This window comes from Eschrichtius robustus, chromosome 19 (assembly GCF_028021215.1).
Source record: "Eschrichtius robustus isolate mEscRob2 chromosome 19, mEscRob2.pri, whole genome shotgun sequence".
NCBI lineage: Eukaryota > Metazoa > Chordata > Mammalia > Artiodactyla > Eschrichtiidae > Eschrichtius > Eschrichtius robustus.
The window spans coordinates 51394097-51415876 of record NC_090842.1 but is presented as its reverse complement, the minus strand read 5'-3'; the positions used below and the strand labels follow the sequence as shown (position 1 = coordinate 51415876).

General features: G+C 43.3%; 1 protein-coding gene across 4 annotated transcripts in view; it reads left to right on the top strand.

The window, feature by feature from the left end:
- CEP89 (centrosomal protein 89) overlaps nucleotides 1-21780 on the top strand; it is a 76528-nt gene that overhangs the window by 8308 nt on the left and 46440 nt on the right. For 3 of the 4 annotated variants that reach the window (XR_011071533.1, XM_068528935.1, XM_068528937.1), the window contains exons 3-9: nucleotides 250-408; nucleotides 3166-3352; nucleotides 12827-12929; nucleotides 15540-15568; nucleotides 17635-17677; nucleotides 19923-20141; nucleotides 21474-21619. Coding sequence is in view for 3 of the 4 variants with exons in the window: in XM_068528935.1 (XP_068385036.1) it covers nucleotides 250-408; nucleotides 3166-3352; nucleotides 12827-12929; nucleotides 15540-15568; nucleotides 17635-17677; nucleotides 19923-20141; nucleotides 21474-21619 (886 nt within the window). In the remaining variant the exon portion in view is untranslated. The remainder of the gene's footprint in view (nucleotides 1-249; nucleotides 409-3165; nucleotides 3353-12826; nucleotides 12930-15539; nucleotides 15569-17634; nucleotides 17678-19922; nucleotides 20142-21473; nucleotides 21620-21780) is intronic. The other variant, XM_068528936.1, reaches the window with a different exon arrangement.

Genomic DNA, 21780 nt, shown 5'->3' with positions numbered 1-21780 from the left:
AAAGCTTAGACAAGTCATTTAATGTCTTTGAAAAATGGAGATGACAGTAATATCCATTCATACAGTTGCTGTGGGAATGCAGTGAGATTGTGTGATGGCACATAACAGACTACAGGCACGTAGCCAGTAGATACACACTGAACACTGTAGAACTGAAAGTAAACCTTGATTAATTCATGTATCCTGTTGTTCAACCTTCAGCTTGAGGGTTCGTGTCTCACTGGCTCACTGGGATGTTTTTTTCCGTAGATCTGCTCTGGCTGCAGCCATTCTAGCAACAACATTGACTGGCCGGACTGTTGCCATTCCTCAGCCTCGTCGGAGATCCCACTCTGAGAGTGACACGACCTACATTGAAAAGGACAGTTTCATCGAGCCCTATGCCACCATCTCGGAGCTGAGGCATCAGTAAGGACCATGTCACGGGTTCAGCTTCCTCTCGGGGCAGAGGCAGGGCAGCTCTGAGCATGTGTGTGTGCATGTGGGTGCATGTGGCTAGGTCTAGAGCTTAATACTCAGGTTTTCATCACCAGCGTCAAAGGAATACTGTCTTGGGACATTAATCGGTCTTGAATTGTATCCAAATTTTCTCTAGAGTGGATCTTGTTAAATTATAGTTTGTGAAGACACCGGTTGCTTTCATGGCAACACTGAGCTGGTGAATTCAGTGCTGCTTTTAGCCACAACCTAGATGGTGAGAGTTGTCAGTCCCCACTTCTCGTGTATCTCCTCTCTGAACGGTCGCACTGAATTTACCTTTGTTGACGCCTACTGTAACCTTTCTTCTTTAACATCACTTTCTCTACTGCTTGAGCTGGATTAGAGCTGACATAGGGCCAGGAGTCAGGAAGGTTTCCTCCTGAGGGAGAGGGCACTGGGGGAGAGCTGCGGGCTATACAGGAACCAACTGGGAATGGGTTGGGAGGTGGTCAGCGTGGGGCTGGGATGAGAGAAGAGGGAGCATGGCACATGTGAGCAACTGAAGGAAGACATTTGTGGCTGGGAGGAGTCAAGTGAGGTGGGGAGTCATTCGAGATGGTGCCGGAGGAGTGGGCAGGCTGGGGGTGCCTTTGGTATCCTGTTCTGAGGTTTGGTATCTCCCCCAGGAGCAGTGGGAAGACCCTGAGGACTTTAAGGGCTTGTGGGGTGGAGGTGGGGGATGCGTCACTAGATGTGCCTTGTGTCTGCCAGGTTTATTCAATTTTGGTTTTTGAGGTTGTTTTTTTTTTTAACATACCAAAATATTCTTTATTTTTTCTGTAGTAAGAGCTATCAGTCTTTGTAGTTTCTGACATTATTGTCAAATCTAGGAAGATTTTTCCTATTACAGCATTATACAAATGCTCACATATTTCCTTCTAGGATGTGTTTATATTTTTGGTTTTTGAATTTTAATCTTGACTCCATTTTTGAGATGTTTGAATATAGCCTGTTTTTCTCCCGGTAAGAATTTATACTTTGGCTGAATAAGAACTGAAGATGAGGAAGTGATTCTGAAATCCATTGGAAAGAATAAGCAGATAAGACCATAAGAGGAAATCTGGAAAGGAAGAATAGTGATTCAGGGGGAGGGCTGCATTAGCCCCATCATATATATATATTTTTTAATAAATGTACTTATTTTATTTATTTATCTTTGGCTGCGTTGGGTCTTCGTTGCTGCACGCGGGCTTTCTCTAGTTGTGGTGAGCGGGGGCTACTCTTCGTCGCGGTGCACGGGCTTTGCACTGCAGTGGCTTCTCTTGTTGCGGAGCATGGGCTCTAGGTGCACGGGCTTCAGTAGTTGTGGTGCATCGGCTCAGTAGCTGTGGCGCACGAGCTCAGTTGCTCTGCGGCATGTGGGATCTTCCTGGACCAGGGCTCGAACCCGTGTCCCCTGCATTGGCAGGCAGATTCTTAACCACTGCGCCACCAGGGAAGCCCCAGCCCCATCATATTTTAAAACATTTAGTTGAAGTAGTTAAAGTAGAGGAGTGCTGGTTCAATGATAGAGAGGTGCACGTGAACACCCTGAGGTGAGCCTAGTGTTTGCAGGCATATTGAATCTTTAATAAAGGCAGCCCCACAGATAAAGGGAAAGGAAAGAATTCAACAGTATATTCATTAGCAGTATTAGAAAAAAATCAGCTTTGAGCCTTTCCTAATTCATACACCAAAACAAATTCTTATTGAATGAAAGGACTAATTTTTATGTACATGGAAATAAGATCATGAAATCCTATATCCAATCTTATCAAGCCTCCCAGAGAGAGATGCCTGCTGTGTACTTCCAAGCTAAGAATTTGGAAGGTTAAAAAAAAAATTTTTTTTTAATCATCTGTATGTTAAAAAAATTTATAGTCAAAATAAGATCAATAGAATAGGAAAAATATTTATAGTAAATACAAAGTCAGGGTTTTAATTTTAGTAGATGGAAAAGTTAATTTCAAATTGGAATGGACGTACTAGAAGCAGAGTAGATAAATGGGCAAGGGCCATGAGCAGACAGTTCGCAGTAGAGGAACCAGGGCTCACATCCAAATACATGGAAAAATATTCCGTCTCAGGAAGAAATGCACATTTTTCCAGTGAGATTTCAATTATTTTGGCAAGTTTTAGAAAATTATTACCAACATAGTTGCAGGTTGGGGAAATGATTTTGCACGGACGCGTGTGGACCCACGAAATGTTCCTACTGTTGGTGGTGTACTTTCCGTGTGTGTGTGTGTTTATACTGTTTGACTCAGCAGTTCTCCATATGGTTGTTTGTTTTATGGGACTAATACTCAATATAGAAGAGATTTGCTGCACATTGACATTCATTACAGGGTTATTTATGATGGTGAAAATTGGGGGAAAAAACCTAAGTAAGGGGAACGGGTGATAAAACTGGTGTATGAACCTAACCTCTTGACTTTAAAAACTTGTTAACGAGGAGGCAAATTGTATATGTATGCAGTGATAATAACTATAAAAACCTAGGTGAAAAGCTAGAAAGAAATGCTAACAGTGTACAAAGAGATGGAATTGTGGATGATACCACCCTTTAGCTTCTGTCTATTTTGTAATGTGGTTGTAATACTTTACAGTGGGACTTGAGGCAGTGCATTTAATACACGTATATGAACCTATGTGAAGCGTTAAGTGGCTTGTTTGTTTATTTTGCTCTTGAATGTTCTAATACAGACCACATAGGCAGAATGAGACGGGAAGAAGATCTTCTTTGCCATCCTTTGAAATGCTGGGCTACGAGGAGGAAGAGGACACTGACACGCACCTGTCACGCAGCCACAGGGAGTCGGGGGACACAAGTGCTTGCAAAGAAGAGGGAAGCCTCAGCGACGCCGTGTATGCCGTGCCACACAGAAATCAGGTACTTGTATCGTTCCAGCGTTCCTTCTGCACCTTGACATTAACTCAGAGTCAGTTGTGTCAAGTGCATTAGTAAGGATTTTCCTTTTCTCTCTTCGGCAGTTGATGGCTTTTGTTTGGGGGCTTATTTCTTTTTAACATGTCCAGTCTCATTTTCTGTCTTGTTAGGCTAAAATTCAAAACTCTTTCCTTTATCTTTCAAGACAAGTCCTTCAAAAACAGAGATAAACATCTTCACATTCTTAACGTAGGTTTCCATCCAATACTGGTCATCCTGCTCTTTCCTTTGACCCCCCCCAAAGCTAATTTTCCTGTCACTTCTCTGTATCGATGTGTACGTTGCAACGTTTCTTCAAATTCATGCCTGACGAGAGGAGTATTATCACTCGCCTCTCCTTGGCAGCAGATGTTCTTTGAGTGCTTACCCTGTGTGAGTCTGTAAATCAAACTCTCACACGCATTGATTTCCTGCTGTTTTGGTGACGTAGGTTCCGTTTACGGCCCCATCACACATGGGGGAGCCAAGGGCCAGAGAGGCTGAAGGAGCCCATTTCTCCACCATTGCCCGCGTGCCCTGGTTTAAACACTCTGCTCCCAGGGTTTTGGAAACTGGATAGCGCCATTTCTTTAATGGCAAGAGACAGCACCATAATTTCTTTTTCCTTTCTCGCTTTTTTCTTTTTCACCATCACTATAATGTGTTATTTGTAGTGAGTATACTTATAGACTTGTAGCATCCAACTATAATATATACATATTGAATATATTGACTATCCTCCACTATACTGAATCACATTTTAAATGGCATTAGGGAACTTATTTTGAGGAATCCTTATGTGAGTATTTCAGAAACTAACCATCACTTTCTAGCATATACAGACTTTAACATGCAGAGTTAGGTTTCTCTACAGCAAGGAGCACTGGACAGGCAGACAGCTGCGAAGAACCCAAGGAGGTCTGCGGGGCTCTAAAAGGCCTATGTGAGCTCCAAAAGGGGCTCTAAAAGGCCTATGTGAGCTCCCACTGCCCCTTAGTCTGCACACTTCCTGGCTAGTATGTTGGACCCAGGTTACAGATAGAGCTGTATCACTCAACTATTTTGGAAGTAAAGCTTGCTACCACATTTCCCTCAGAGGAGAGAGATTGTAGTGACCTGTACAACCTCCTTTGTCATTAACAGAACAGATAGTTTATTTTTTAGGCAAGTGTGTCATGGTGGCTGTAGGACCCATGTGCAGTATGGAAATTTTTTTTTTCTTTTTTTTTTTTTTTTTTGGCCGCACCGTGCAGCATGTGGTATCTTACTTCCCCGACCAGGGATTTAACCCGCGTGCCCTGTGTTGGAAGTGCGGAGTGTTAACCACTGGACCGCCAGGGAAGTCTCGGAAATGTTTTTTATTTAAAAATTTGAAAAGTAGAGCAAGGCAACAAATACTGGCGAGGGTTGGTGAGGATGTGGAGGAGCTCTCTGATGCTGCGGGAGTGGGAGTTGGCCCCGCCGCTGTGGGGAGCTGTTTGGCGCTGTCTATTGGAGCTGAACACGTGCATTTTCTATAACCCAGCCCCCCGAAACTGAGAAGCAGAAAATAACATAGCACGTTAGTGTTCTCACGCTCCAGAATGAACGAGTATTGACATCTTATCTTTTGTTTTTCGTTTTTTTTTGCTTCAGATTTTCTAATAAAAGAAAGAAAATTACAATTAAGGTTGAAATCTTTGTCTCCCATCTGCTCCATCCCTGGATAGCCATCTTCTCCTGGATTTGGGATGTGTTCTAGAAGTCTGTTTTTACTCTTTTACTGCAAATAAGTGTCAATAAACAAATGTATTACTATATATATGTTTTTAATTGTACAAAGGTCACCGTACTGAATCAATCTTTCCACCTCTTGGCTTTTTCACTCAGCACTGAAGTTTTGAGATGGATACATGTTAATTTATTTATCTTCTCACCTACTGATGAACCTTTAGGTTATTCCTTTGCACGTTTGGTACGTGTACCTATGTGTGCTTCTTCACACTAGATGTTGCCGAATTGTTCTCCAAAGCAATGGTTCCCATTTGCCTTCCCAGCAGCAGTATGTGCGTGTCGGTCTCCACCTTTCTGTACATCCCAGCCAACAGGAAAGCCTTTCCCTATACAGCCCAGGAGCCAGAGGTGGAGTATTAGTAATTGATTGCAGTTGAAAGGTCTCATCATAACCTGGACATTGTCCTGGCTGGTTGCAGATGGCATGAATGAAGGGGCCCTTAAGCTGGAAAGGGATTTCAGTTTCCCACAGCCTTACAATTAGTACAATAGGGGGAGGAAGACACATTGACCTTTTCTGAGCATTTGATATTTGCTAGGCAGCTCACACGTGCCATTTCATTTACTTCACACCCCTGGCGGTAAGTGTGTGAAGAAACAGGATAAATAACTTGCCCAAGATCATCCAACCAACCACCCAGTGGCAGAGGCAGGATTCAGATCAGGGCAACCAGTTTTCCCTGTTTAGAATTTAAATTGGTGTTTACAGTCCTTGTGCCTATCAAGAATATTTCTTAGACATAGAGCTTTTTTTTGAAACTGAGCCAGTAGTCTTAAATTTATTATATGATTAAAATACATATCTTTGAAAAGAATAGATGTGTGGAGCATGTAAAACTGCTGTTTAATCACTAGATGGCACTAGCTCTGAAGGAGATACTGCCAATGGGGTATGTTTTAATTTAAAAAAAAAAAAGTAAAATTGCCCTCCTTATTTTTACTATAGACACTCTGTAATCTCAGGTAAATAATTGACAATTTTATTCTTTTTTATCGAAACTAGTAAGATAAGGAAACAGACCAACCCACATCAGGCAATTTGGATATAAGTCTCTACCTCATGCCTCTCTCTGTGTTTCAGGGTAGTTTGGGCAAACATCTTCATGTGAGGTGTGCACCCACTCAGAAATGGCCTAACAAATGGAAAGCAAGTCTTGTTTTCAGCAGCTGTCTTGTTGGTGCCACCCAAAAGTAAGGCTGCAAGGGAAGTGGGGTGGGTGAATGTGTGGTCAGTTCCCACAACACTAGGGCCCAGTGGAAAGAGCAACGCCACGGACAGAGACCTGAGTCCAAGTCCCAGCTTCTCTACTTCCCAGTTGTGTGACTTGGGAAGTCTGATAATGTCTCTGTGCCTCAGCTTCTTCATCCTATAAAGGACTGTGTTAGGGAGGAAACTGTCTTTGGGTAGGTAAATAATTCAACACTTACTTGTTGAGCGTCTGATTGAGTACTAGGTATTGTGCTAGGTGCTGGAGAATCAGTATAAGACAGAGTCCATAGTCACACAATTAGTAATTAATTAAAGGAAGGGTACACGGTGGCATGAGACCACATAACCTTTTCTGAGAGGACTGCTGAGAGTGACAGCAAAGAACGAGTTAAGGCGTTTCTTCTCCCCTTTGAGGTCACTTGATTTTTCTGCCTGATACCTTTGTAGGTTCATTCTTTATCTTTTGAAGTTTGGTAATATCACCAGGATTAATCGTGGTGTTTATTATTTTCTGTCCTTTTTTCCTGAAACTTAGTGCATATAATTTAGTTCTGCAGACATAGATTTTCATCTCCCTTCTTTATTTTCAGGGAATATTTCCTCCCCTCTTTTATCTTTGACTGATTTCATCATCCATTCATTGTATTCTCCATTGGGAACGCTAGTTATGCGTTTGTTGGATATCCTTTGTCTTCCATGTCTATTATATTTTCTGTAATCCCTTGTCCCTCCATTTTCTTTGCAGCTTCACTTTGTGTGATTTACTCTGTCTATCCTCATCTCTCTCAGCACTTTGTCACTATGTTTTATGGCTTCTCGTGTAGCTTTTACCTCTGTATTGGTTTTATTTTGCCTTTTGTTTTTGTGAGTTCTGCTGATTTACTTCACACATCTTTCTGTTGCCTTATCACTTTACCTGATCTCCTGGATCTCTTCTTTGGGTTCCTCATGTCAGACTGTGCTGTCTTTAACTTCTTTGAGAGTATAGAGCTGGATTCTGGATGGCAAAGGTGGGCTCTCCCAAGTGTCTCCCTTTAGCTTCGCCCGCCCTCCCTTCTGCCCTGTGGGAGTTACTGTACGTCTCCTGGGACCATCACATCCTTGCTCTCAGTGCACCCGTCAGAGAATCACTGTGGACCTTTGCAACCGTGACAGTTTGTGACTGTCGGAGCACCTGCATACCTGACGTCTGAGGAAGTTTGGCGGCTTCTGGCATTCTCCCTCTCTTCCACATTTCATAGGTTTGGTAGCTGTTTTCTGGCCGTTGACTAAGCTTGCTTGCTTTTTTCTTTTCATTCTTTCAATTGATTTCAACAGGTTTTAAGGGAGGAGAGTGTAGTCTAATTGCCTGCTACCATTTTCAAGAAGTCACCGATAAGATGTTACTGAAGCTCCTCTGTCACACATTCTTGCTCTTGTTGTGTTTGTGGATTTGCAGAGCATCTTGTCATAAAATATCATATATTCATTCATTTGTTCATTTATTCATCCAGCCAACTGCCAACAAACGGATATTTGAATGTCCGCCATGTCCTTGGATCCAGAGAGGAATCATTCATGCAGGGGTAAACCAGTTATCTCTAGAAACTTCTGGAGGCCAAGGAGTAGTAGGGAGTCTTTTGCTGCTGTGGTTGAGGATTAGGAATGTCCCCCTTCTCTCTCCACAGTTTTTAATTTTTAATTTCTTTAAAATTTTCTTTCTGTTACACAAGTATACATGAATCCCCATGTCTTATAAAAACGTTTGATACTGCATGTAAAGCAAACACTGCCCTGAAACTCTGCCATTCCATCCCTCCTCTTTTCTCCAGGACAAGCCTCTGCGGTCACTTTGATGTCTGTATCATTTTCTTGGCTACAAATAATCAAATAGGCAAACAAAAGGTTTAAATAATAGACCTTTAACTCTCTCACATAACAAAATCAAAAGGTAGGAGATTCCAAATTGTTTCAGCTGCCTGTCAAAGACTGGCACCTGAGATTCTCTTGGCTTGCTCTCTGAGGTCACCAAATGCAGCCAGTTCTTCCTGCAGAAAGGAGGAAGCGGGGCAAGGTCCTTCAGGCTGCGCTGTGTTGATTACGGGGAACATTTTTTCCTGGGAGCCTCCCAGCAGGAGGCTCATTGGTCACATGCCCATCCCTTGGCCAATTACTGGCTAAGGGGAAGAGGTTTACTATTACTATGGGCTGAGCCCACTTTCGCTGAACAAAATCAGGGTTCTCTCAGCAAGGTAGAAGCGGGGCACTGACTGCCGGGTGGGCTGCGGTGCCTGCAGTCTCCCTGTCCACATTTACACACACACATCCCTGTGCGGATAGGAATGTCCACGGTTAGTGTATGCACGTGTAGACCGTTGACTCTGCTCTACCAATGCAAGCACCTCTGCATGAGCTGGACCCGCGTTGGTGGCAGTAGAAGGCCAGGATCTCAAGTCAGGCACCAAGCTGTCACTGCAGCCAATTTGCAGAAGCCACCAAGAGTGAGTGAGCCCTGCCATCTTCCAGCGGTGGGGTCTCCTCCATGCAGCGGTGAGGAGGTGTGGATTCACAAATGCTTATTTCGCTTGCCATAACGTGCCAAACCAGGGGAGGTCCAGCATGCTGTCGGGCTTACAAAGGTCCCAGTGCAGGCCCGCGCGGTCCCTCTACCCCACAAATCAAAACTGCCCCTCCCAGAGTCAGTCCTTGGTCCACTGCACAATCTGACCACACTCTTGCCTGGACTTTACCCTGAGGTGGAGCTAAGTGAACCCTTCCGTTGCTGCACCACTAGTGTCTGTCCCTTTGGGCTGGGGTTCTTAGGTTGGCATCATCGATCTGAGGTGGGGCATCTGGGAAGGTGCCAGTGCCGTTTGGGGCTGCACCCTGTGCGCCCTCAGGGTTAATCACCGCCGGCTCTTACAGTTGGCTCGCCCCACAGTCACAGGAACCTAGACGTTGCAGCTTCTTTGCCATGTTGCCAGGTTTTCCAATATCTTGCTTTCACCTCCAAGTAAGAGAAGATGTCACAGATTAGCTTTGCATATTTTTGAGCTTTATATTCATGGAATCATAGAACGTGTATTATTTTGCATCTGACTACATTTTTTGGTGTGTACAAATTTAAAATTATATCTTCCTGGTAAATTGAACAGTTTGTCACTATGAAGTGACCCTCTCTATCTCTAAAGAGGTTTTTTGCCATAATGTCTGTTTCATCTGACATTCTCCATCTTTCTTTCTTTTTTTTAATTAATTAATTTTTAAATTTATTTTTGGCTGCGTTGGGTCTTCGTTGCTGCGCGTGGGCTTTCTCTAGTTGCAGGGAGCGGGCGCTACTCTTTGTTGCGGTGCGCGGGCTTCTCGCTGTGGTGGCTTCTCTTGTTGCAGAGCACGGGCTCTAGGTGCACGGGCCTCAGTAGTTGTGTCTCACAGGCTCTAGAGCGCAGGCTCAGTAGTTGTGGCACACGGGCTTAGTTGCTCCTTGGCATGTGGGATCTTCCCGGACCAGGGCTGGAACCCGTGTCCCCTGCATTGGCAGGCGGATTCTTAACCACTGTGCCACCAGGGATGTCCCCTCCATCTTTCTTTTGTTTGATATTTGCGTGGTCTATTTTTTTCCAACCTTTAATTTTTTTTGGCCATGCCACGCAGCCCCGGCAGTGAGAGCACCAAGTCCTAACCACTGGATCTCCAGGGAATTCCCAATCCATCCTTTAATTTTAACCTTTCTGTATCCCTATGTTTAGCTGTGTCTTGTAAATAGCATCTAGTTGTTTTTTTTTTTTAAGTTTACTGAGATATAATTCACATACATACTATTCATCCATTTAATGTTTACAATTCAATGCAGCATATAGTTTCTGTTAACCAAGTTTGACAAACTTTTCCTTTGTCTTTTTACTGGACCATTTGGTTCTTTTATGTTTAACGTATTACATGGATATATTTGAGTTTAAATCTGCCATCTTTATTTTTCCTACTTGTCCTATTACTCTGTATCTTTTTTCCTCTTCCATTCTTTTGGATTGATGATTTTTTTAGTTCTATTTCTTTCCCTCTACTAGTTTGCAAATTATACTGGCTTGTTTTCTTTTCTGATAACTACCCTGTAAATTCTAGCATGTACATTTTACCCTTTAAAATCTGAGTTAGCGTCCTAAGCAGGAGGAAGATGAAGGAGCTTAGGCCAGGGCTGCAGACGGATGAGGGAAAGGCCACTCCTGGCATCCCTGATGGCAGCACCGTGGCTGAGTTGGCCGGCTTCTTCCTCCCTTCCTTCAGGACCCAAACAATTTTTGTTGTAGTAACCAGGTGATTTTCCTACTCAGAAGTATGTAATAGTTTAAAAAATGTTTTAAATTAAAACTTTTAAATTAGAGTGTTTTTAGAATATTGCCACAAATTCTTTAGGCTTATTTATCGATGTATTAAATATACACAAAAGGCATATAAGCCATAAGTGTACAGCTCAGTGAATTTTTACAAAGTAGCCCCCATCCAGATTAAAAGAAAAAGAACACTACTAGGACCCCAGAAGTCCTCCTCTGTGACCGAGAGGACTCACTACTTCCCCAAGAGTTAACCACTGCCCTGACTCCAAGAGTAGGCTAGATCTTAGAAAATCACCGTAGGTTAGTTTTGCCTATTCTGAGGATTCTATGACTTTAATCATACAGTACGTACTCTTTGGAGTTTTTGAGAGTCTTCTGTCATTGTGTGTAGCAGTTGTTGGTTCATTCTTATTGCTGTATAATATCCAGTTGTACAATTATAACATCCAATTAGTTATTCATTTCACTGATGATGAATATTTGGTTGTTTCCAGATTGGGGCTTTTAGGAATAGTGCTGCTATTAACATTTGTGTGTATATTTCTGGTGGGTCTATACCGCTCATATATACTGATGAGTGATATATGTATGGTCATAGGGCATATGTACGATCAGTCTTAGTGCTAGTAGATGCTGCCAAACATTATTTTCCACAACAGGGTATATTTAGCATTTTCTTTTTTTTAAAGTTTATTTATTTTATTTATTTATTTTTGGCTGCGTTGCGTCTTTGTTGCTGCGCACGGGCTTTCTCTAGTTGCAGCGAGCGGGGGCTACGCTTCATTGCGGTTCACAGGCTTCTCATTGCGGTGGCTTCTCTTGTTGCATAGCATGGGCTCTAGGCACACAGGCTTCAGTAGTTGTGGCATGCGGGCTCAGTAGTTGTGGCTCGCAGGCTCTAGAGCGCAGGCTCAGTAGTTGTGGTGCACGCTTAGTTGCTCCGCAACATGTGGGATCTTCCTGATCCAGGGCTCGAACCCACGTCCCCTGCATTGCCAGGCGGATTCTTAACCTCTGCGCCACCAGGGAGGCCCCTAGCAGTTTCGTATTTCCTTGATAAAAGTGAGTAGCATAATATACCTTTGACAGGGTGAACAAGGCAGATGGGTTCCTAGGAGACAAAACCTAAGAGGTCATTTCTTTTTAATCCCTTCAAATGATGAGTAGAGTGGGAGACCTTTCTGCTGCTCCGAGCTGGGTCGCCCTGGAGCCCTGTACCCAGAGCCTGGTGGGCCTAGCCTTAGCTTTTGGCTCTGAAGTGCCCCTTCTCTTGGGCATCTTGCCGGTGAGTTCTGCCCCCTCCCTGCCAGCCATGGGGATGACCCTTCCACGGCCTGCAGCACAGCACAGCTAAGCCAAGCTGATCACATACGCAAGATACTATTCAGGATAGCAGAAGGGAAGCCAGCCAGGGAGCACCAGTCGCAGCTTATTGTACAAGACATGGTTCACTGCTCTTCCCCTTGGGCAGCCTCTGTCCCCACCTCCCAGAGCCCTGCCAGTGGGGTGGTCTCCTGTTCATCAGGGGAGGTCCCAGTCATGGCCCACAGGTCTGTGAGGGGCAGCTCTGCAGCCCTGCCACCATTCATGATACCTACGTAGAAGATGCTCTCAGACAACAGAGGGGAGAGTTCCATTCCATCAGGAAACATTCACAGTGGACTCACAGCCAGCGAACATAATGGACCTCGATCCCAAACAGTTGCCTGGATGAGGGCTGTCACAGGGCTCGTCAGCAGGTCTTGTCCCATGCGGAGATGAATACACAGCATCAGTACCAAGGCAGGGTGGTACTGGGTGCTATGCAGAGCAGGCCAGAGGCAGCCCCTTTTCCTGAGTTGGTCCCTGGCAGAATGGGGAAGGCGAGCTGCCCAGGTAGCACTTGGGGGCGGGGGGGTAGGGGTGGCTGTGAAGTTCTCGATGGCTTAAGCATAATTTGGGCGGCATTGCCTTTGCCACTGGGCTTCTCCTGAGGGACCCGAGATTTCATCCAGCCCTGCCAGGTGTGGTCCTTTTATGTCTTAGAGAGGAGGGAGCAGTGGAGAAGGTATGGAATAAGACGTTTGGGTTTGTTGGGAAGAAATTTGATACAGAAGCACTTATCACATAGTTGGTTGTTCCTTTGTCTTTTGTAACAAAAAGGTTCCATCGTCACATGGGGTAGACAGTGAAGATGAGGAAAATATTGCTGAACAAGATGGGTTTCCAGGCTCACCTGTTCCACCAGAGCGTACACAAGAAAAAGGTAAAAAAAAATTTTTTAATTTAATATAAAAAAGCATTTTGTGGCAATATATATTGGTTAACTTGGGGGAACATGTAGCCCTTGCACCTTCATACTGTGGTTCCATGATTTTAAGTGGGAATATCCCTGAGTTTTGTTTTCACTGGGTTACAGTGAAAATAGTTGATTGCCTGGGTGTTAGGTCATCTTTAAAGCATGAGGCCCTCACGTTGGAGTCCATTTTGTCGGTTCCGGCAGCCGTGAGAGGCCCCCTGGGGTGGAGGGTCAGGGCTCAGGCTCTGAAGCTCCACACGCTCCTTCCTCTCTGCGCCCCACGTCTAGCGCTGTGAGGGGCGGGTACCCAGTGGTCTCCCCAGGATGAGCGAGTGAGCTTGTCTATCTTGTTCACTAGCCTAGCTCCAGTGGCTGGATCAGGGTCCTGGCCCATGGCAGGCTGTCACTGCAGGTGTTTTGGATGAAAGAGTGCATGGACATGTTTATAATACAACTTTGTAATAGCGCATCCTTGTACGTTTCATTTGGCACAGTGAGAGAATTCAGCGCGTTAAATAACAAAGGTAGTTTTCCGTTTCCTAAGAGGTGGCTTATGTTTGAGAAGTGAGAAGGAGAGCCTGGCATACAGTGGGCACCAGTCACTGCTTTATCAGGACCCTCAGAGTTGCTTAGGCTCAAGAAGACTCTCATATAAGTCAGTTCACAAGGGGACTGATTGACAAACAGAAGGCCAACCTACTAATACCTGTGCCAGAAAATGCCAGTTGATTAGGCCAGCGTATTTTATCCCTGTGGGAAATCCATGTGTATGTTCAATTCAAGTAAAAAGTATATCTCTTTTTAAATTACAGAATTAATACTTTCTCACTGTAAAAAAAAAAAAACAGAAATGCAGAAATATAGGAGGTTAAACACACATAATTGTACTCCCGTAGAGTACAATTTTAACAACTTCGAATGCGTCTGTGAATAAAATGCATGTTATTTTATTACCTGGCTTTTTTTAAAAAATCATAACACATCCTGAATATCTCTGTGTTCATACATGTCCATCCACTTTCTGATGTCTGTGGCCTGATGTGTTACATATCAGTCAGAATCCAATCAGGAGACAGAGTGTACATGGTGATTTGAAAAAGGAGAGTTTAATGTAAAGAATTATCGACTATAACAGGATGCCTACTAAGGGGTAGAGAGAAATCTAAAGAATGCAGGAATAGCAGATAGAGGGAACAGCTGCTCCCTCTTTAGTTAACAGAGAGCCCCCAAGAGAAGAAACATTTGGAGAATCTCCAATGCAGACATTGGAGAGGGTGCAGCTGTGGCCCACTGGCGGGTGGAGAAGTTAGCCGAGGTGTGTTGCTAACAGAATTCGCTGGAAAGCTGCCCTCTCCAGGGGAATTCCAGGAGAAGCCACCCATGGGGAAGTGCTGCTGGCCACCTAGAAAGAGGGAAGAAAGGAGGAGAGGGGAGAGAAAAAGAGGAACGCAGGGAAAGAGAGGGGCGGAGACAGCCTTCTGGGATGAGGAACCCAAGCCCCTTCCTCCTCCAGTGTCTCTTCTGCGCCCTCTACTGATGAAGTTTATTATTGCGCCACCTGGCAAGGTAGCGCTGCTGCAGTAACACAAGCCAGCAATAAAGGTGGGTTTGGAGTTGAAAGGCAGTGTGGTAACTGGCGCACTTGGTAACACAGGTGGTGTTGAACTGGGAACGCAGGTGGTGGTTGGGAGAGAGTTCAGCTCCTCCAGTGGTTTTTGGTTTGTGATGGGCATTAAAAGCCCCTGGACACTTGTGAAAAGGCCCCACACCAACCGCAAATTCTGAGCCAGTGACTCTGGGCTGGAGCCCCAGAGGGTCTGTATTTTTAACAAGCTCTTTGGAGAGTCTGATGTGAGTGATCCTTAGGCAACACATCAGAAACACTGGTTTTCAGGGCTTTGGTTCTGTCATTTCCAGGTGGCGAGAGGCTTGGTGAGTTCCTTAACCCCACTTCTACTCAGTTTGAGTGCACCTCTCATCAGGTTCTTATAAGGATTAAATTTATAAGGATTAAATTTAGTCGTATGTTGTGTGAAGCACAGCATCCTCCGTAAATGCTAGCTGATAATTATTGTCTAAAGGCTAAAGCCTCAAACTCTGTCAGCCTGAGGTGCCACTCTGTGCCCTAGCAGTACCCGGCCAAGAAGCTCGGACCCTGACATCCTTTGGTCGAGGCTCCGGCATCTGACTGAGTGGACTGCTACTGGAGGCGGGGAGGCGGGGAGGCATCAGCCTCAGCTCATCGGGGGAGTGGCGGTGGGGCGGGTAGAGAGCTCTGGGAGGGGGAGTGCTGGGAAGGTGGGGAAGGCTCAGAGTCGCGCTGAGGAGTTTGGCCTTGGTTCTGCAATCATGTGAGCCGCTGAAGGTGCTCAGGAACGAGCAGCGGGGAGAGACGAGCATCTCCGAGTTGGGCTCCTGCCTGGCTCTGGACCCACTTCTCATGTGACCTTGGGAAGGCTGCCCGCCCGGGCCTGGTGTAGCCCATCTGCAGAAGGTGAGTGCCTAAGATTGTACTCTTCTGAGGTGTCAGGTGTCTTTCTCTGCTTTACAAAGTTTTCTCTCTCTTTTTTTAATCAGATGGTAAACATTCTATTCTGAATTTAAAGGTAAGGATTGGTTTTTTTTGGTTTTTTAAAAAAATTTATTTATTTTATTTATTTATTTTTGGCTGCATTGGGTCTTCGTTGCTGCACGCGGGCTTTCTCTAGTTGCGGTGAGCAGGGACTACTCTTTGTTGTGGTGCGCGGGCATCTCATTGCCGTGGCTTCTCTTGTTGCCGAGCACGGGCTCTAGGCACGCGGGCTTCAGTAGTTGTGGTTCGCGGGCTCTAGAGTGCGGGCTTCAGTAGTTGTGGCGCATGGGCTTAGTTACTCCGAGGCATGTGGGATCTTCCCGGACCAGGGCTCGAACCTGTGTCCCCTGCATTGGCAGGCGGATTCTTAACCACTGTGCCACCAGGGAAGCCCAAGGATTGTTTTTTAAAAACTGATTTTCTCAATTAATAGAATTTCTACCATAATTTCAAAACAACTTTTGTGATTTGTGGGGAAAAAAACTTCATTAAGAGTTCTTTTCCATTGAATGTTTTTTAAAATAAAGTTTTAAAACATGAAGAAACTCATGTTTTGCATAGTTGAAAACGAATGTAATGTATTGAGAGATTAGAAATCACTTACATTTACATTTTCCTGTGTAGAATGAATAGACAATAACCAGTTTTCAGACATGGAAATAGTTCTACTTAAGTTTTTAATTCTGCGATGTCAAAGGAGTTTAAAAATTAAAGACTTCTCAGCAGAGTTAATTTATAACCTTATCTACTTTTTCAGCAGAAATTAGAAACTTAATATCAGACTGATGTGTAGTAGAAAAATGAACAAAAGTTCAAAGACTTCCCTTTCCTTTAAGTTTTGGGTTGAAAAGGAGGATGTTGTATTCTTTTCTCAGTGCTTTGAAAACGTGCTTCTCTGAAGCTTATGGGGTCTTTTTGCATATCCCAAGGAGAAAAGGCCAGTTAGAGTTTGCTTTGTGCATCTCTGCTCAGCACCTACAGTCATATCACATGCTTTAGAATGTGAACTGATGGCCTGTCACTCATGGGACCTGCATGTAAACACAGTGACTGACTGCCAGTAATAAATTGTGGAGAAAAGGCAACCCTCCTACACTGTTGGTGGGAATGTAAATCGGTACAGCCACTATGGACAACAGTATAGAGGTTCCTCAAAAAACTAAAATGGAGTTGCCATATGATCCAGCAATCCCACTCCTGGGCATATATCCGGAGAAAACTCTAATTTGCAAAGATACTGTGTTCATATGCAGCACTATTTACAATAGCCAAGGGCCCATCAACAGATGAATGGATAAAGAAGATGTGGTATACACACACACACACACACACACACACACACACACACACACACACACAATGGAATATTACTCAGCCATAAAAAAGAATGAAATGCCATTTGCAGCAACATGGATGGACCTAGAGATTATCATACTGAGTGAAGTAAGCCAGACAAAGACAAATATTATATGATATCACTTATATGTGGAATCTAAAAAATAATACAAATGAACTTATTTACAAAACAGAAATAGGCTCACAGATATAGAAAACAAACATATAGTTACCAAAGGGGATGGGGGGGAGGGATAAATTAGGAGTATGAGATTAATAGATACACACTACTATGTATAAAATAGATAAGCAACTAGTATGTACTGTATAGCACAGGGAATTGTATTCAGTATCTTATAATAACCTATAATGGAAAAGAATTGGAAATATATATATATGTATAACTGAACCACTTTGCTGTACACCTGAAGCTAACACAATATTGTAAATCACCTAGACTTCAATTAAAAAAAAAAAAAAGCCACTGAACTCGTGGACAAAAAGTCAGGAAGAAAGCAGGACTTCCCTTGCTGCTCAGAGAACTTGCCAAGAGGGGAAAACCCTTAAGGTTTCGGTTCATTTAAAAGAAACAGTGAATATTAAAGTTTCTAAAGCTAAAACAAACTAGCAACTACAAGAGCCAAAATGAAGGGGGAAAAAAGTACTTAAATATTTGATATACGATGACCTACCTGCTTGTGCCAATCCACTTTTAGAAGATGCTGAGACTCTTAATTCATTACTCTCATGTTTTTTCTTCCCTAGGATGAAAAATCACCATTGTGTGGAAAACCTCCACCCTCTCCAGGTATTTGCCTTTTGAATTTCATTGTGATTGAAAAGCTGATTGTTCTAGCGAATACCCAGAATAATCTCACATAAAATAAAGATCACTTTTTTTTTTTTTCCCTGTAAAGGCTGTTGCTTCTGTCCCATTATGAAAATTGGGAAGAGTAGGCAGTTTGTTGAATTTCCACCTTTGCCTCAAAAGAGAGAGTCCAAACGTTCACACGTTGGATGATGGATATGTGTCCCCGTGGGATGTGCTCAGATTCTGGGGAGGGGAGTGGACCTGTGGAATATAGGCAGACACTGGGAGGTGGGGTGTATGCAAACAGGGGCTCTGCTCAGGGGCTAGAGACAGAGCTGAGGGGTCTAGAGATACTTTCTGGGGTGCTATCCCCTCTACAGTTTGGGGAGCCTCATTAGCTTTCAAGGTGGATTTTGTAATTTTTTCCTGTTAAGCCTCACATTGCTAATCTGAAAATCCTATCAGGAATCAAGGCTTTTGTCTGTCCTCCATGTCTGATTGGCTTTGTTTTCACCCTTTCTATCTCGGTGTTTTTGGTGCTGTATTCTGGGATATTGCTGGGGCTCTAATGTCTAGCCCACAGGTTCATTCTTCACTGTATGTACTCCGCTGCTCAGCCCATCCTTTGAATTTGTATTGTGAATGAAACTGTTTGTTTCCTTGATTTCTATTAAGTATTGACAAACATCTCTCTGGAATCTTAACTACACTCATTCAAAAACCTTATAGTTGTTGAGCAGCCAACTCTGTCCTCTGTTATTTGATTTTGGTGCTTCTCTTATAGCTCACATGGTTCTTGGTGATGTGTTCACCTTGGTCCTTGGGCGTCCCTGTTGGTCTGCCTGGGGATGCTGTATCTGATTACTGCAGGCTGCTCAGAGGGGAAACCAGTGGGCTGTCAGGAGTACAGCCTGCCTCCAGTGACTGACAGGGACAGACAGGGTGTGTGGTCAGCCAGGGGGTTCGGGGGTCCCTCTTCCTCCTGAGTTTCCCCAGCCCCAGTACCTGCCTGCCTCAGTCCTCAGGGCCTGTCTGTACTACCTGGCCCAGGGGGCTTGAACCATTGCTGATCCCGTCTGGCACATTAACTGGATACCTCATCAGCCCTTTCTAGGTCACTTTGTGTCCCCACTACCTGCCAGGGCAAAGCACATCCCTGGAAGCACTCCCACCTCCTGTAGCTGACCTCTCCTGGCATATTTGAGGCTGCAGCTTCCATCTTCAATCTAATCTCAAATGTTTTCTTTCCAGGATTCCTGGTGGCTCGCCTCTTGTTTTCAGTGTAGCTGTGGAGTTACTCATTTCTTAGACTTTCCTTTCATGTTCTAGGGGTTGGGGATGTGTGTGTCAGAGGTCAGGGGAGGCTGTCAGGAGCCACCAGCATTCCCGCCCTTGTCTGCACATCTGCACACAGAGGCTCTGCCCCGGCTGGGAGCCCATCGTAGTCCTCACCTCCTTTGATCTCCCTGTGGGACATCGCTCTCTGCTTTCCTCCATCTTTCTTGCTACTCCTTCCTCCTTCGTGGTCTCTGGCTTTTTCTCACCCTGGTGCCTTCAGGTATGCCCACATGCTGGTGGCTCCTCAGTCTCTCCAGCTGAGGCTGCCTTCAGAGCTTCGGGCCCGTGTCCTAGCCTGAGCTTCCCTTCCCCTGCCACGCTTGTGTCCCTTGTCTGGCTAGATGTCTTCCAAACCACAGGTGCTTGGTGCTCATCCTTGATTTGCCCCCCCTCACTGTCCACACCCAGTGAGTTCTTGAGCCCTGCTGAGTTTTTGCCCCTGAATCCTTCTCTCCTGTCCTTTCCTCTCCATCCCTACTCTAGGAGTCTCCTGACTGGTCTCCCTGCCTCTGGGCTACGCCTCCTTCCTGTTCAGTTTCTTCACTGCTGGCCTCAGGGATTCGTCTGAGAGTAGAGCCTCTTCTTTCCATACTTCTGCCTGAAAGGCTTTCTGGCTCCTGGTGGCCTGCAGGATACAACCTCCACTCTGCATATTATGATATGTACAATACTATGTACAATAGTAGAGCCTCCACCGGCTCCTGCCTCCCCCTCTGTCATCCCTCTTCCTGTTGCTCACTGTAGTCCCAACAGACCATGCACTCTTTGCTGTATAGGCCATTCTCTTTGCAGGCACTGACATGAAGAGTTGCTCATGTGGTTTTTGAAATAGTCTCCTGTAATTTTGATGTAGAATTGTAAATATCAATTAATATTTTAAAACATTTTTCCTGTGCCTTTTTAGATGTAAATGGTAGAACACATCGAAGACATATAGAAATAACCAAAGAAAAGTTCGAGGAATTAAAAGAAGAAAATTTGCATCTAAACAATGCAAATCAAACCCTTACTCTTGAACTTAACATAATAAAAAAAACAATGAAAGAACTACAGTTAAAACTTAAAAGGATGGAAAAGGAAAATAGAAAGCTGAAAGAAGTTGAGAAAGCATCCTCTCAGGAAGGTGGGGACAACTACACAGTTCTTTTATTAAAGGAAAAAACAAGAATTCAAATTTTCTTATTTATTTTGAAAGTTAATATTTTATGTTACAGTATTTGTTGATATTAATGTTCTTGATATTTTGTTATGATTTTAAGGTCTTTCATTAATATCCTTATACTTGTTGAAATTTGATTTCATCTGCTGTGTCATTATTATTATGCTAAAATTCCAATACTTCTTTTGATTCTTAGCATAGTATTGTACATATGTTTCATATCAGTTTTTATCCCCATGAGCAGCATATAAAAGTGGCTCTTTCACCACATACTTACCAATGATGAGGATTGTATTTTCCTTGCGAATTTGATAGGTTAAAAAAAAAAGAAGAATCCCATTTTAGTTTAATTTATTTATTTTATTATTGATGAAGTTGAATATTTTTTTCATTATCTTTGTGGGTCATTTTCTTTCTCTTTTATAAGTTTTCCCATTTTAAATTGAGATGCTTTGATCTTTTCTGTTGATTTGTAGGAGCTCTTTACATATTAAGGATTTTAGGCCTTTGTCATGTATGTAATATTTTCTCAGTTTGTTGATAATTCAGCTAAATGTATAGGATATTTTTCTGTTATGACCTATGCCATTGGTGTCAAGTTCTTTTTAATGCCAAGATCAGGGACTTCCCTGGAGGTTAAGACTCCACACTTCCACTGTGTGGTGGGGGCGGGTTCAATCTCTGGTCTGGGAACTAGGATCCCATGTGCTGCGTGGCACGGCTAAAAAAATAATAATAATAATGCTAAGGTCATATAAATATTCACTGTTTTCAATGTTTTCTCTGTATATTTATCTATTTATATAAGTCTAATATTATGGCCTTAAGAAAGATGTTTTAGTTTTCTTTATACAGACCCTGCATATTTCTTGTCTTAGGCACATTTCTAGATACTTTATATTATTTGTGCTATTATTTTGTGGGATCTATTTTCTATTACGTTTTCTAATAAGACATTACTATTATGTGGGAAAGTTATTAGTTGTAATAAATTCTCCATTTATTCTATATAATTTTCAAGGAACATATTTGTATATCATCTGAAACGACTTTTTTTCAACCTAAAATTTTTATTTTACCTTAATTGTACATGGAAAAACTCACAAACTTCCAAAACAATGTTGACTATCCAATGTTAAAAAAACTTAGTAACTTTTATTCATTTATATCTATATATCTGTCATTCACTGCCTTTGTGAGCCTAAAAGGGAAAGAAGGACAATCAGCAATTTATATAAAATCTTGATAAATTTGAAATAAGTTCTTATGGTATAATATTGAATTTATTTTTTTCAGTAGTCGCTGCACCTGAATTACATTATCTAAGAAAACAAGCTCAAGAACTGGTGGATGAAAATGATGGATTGAAAATGACTGTTCATTGTTTGAATGTAGAACTGAGTAGATATCAAACAAAATTCAGGCATTTATCCAAGGAAGAGGTAATGTTTCCTATTAAGAAAATCAGTTTTCTGATATTTTAGCCTTTCCTGTTGAATTGGTTTCCAATTCTAAAGGGCTCATATTTATTATAATTTGGTATAAAAAAAGATACATCCAAAGTAGAGTCTTTCTGAGCACCTTTCTATTTTCTCCCTCCCTC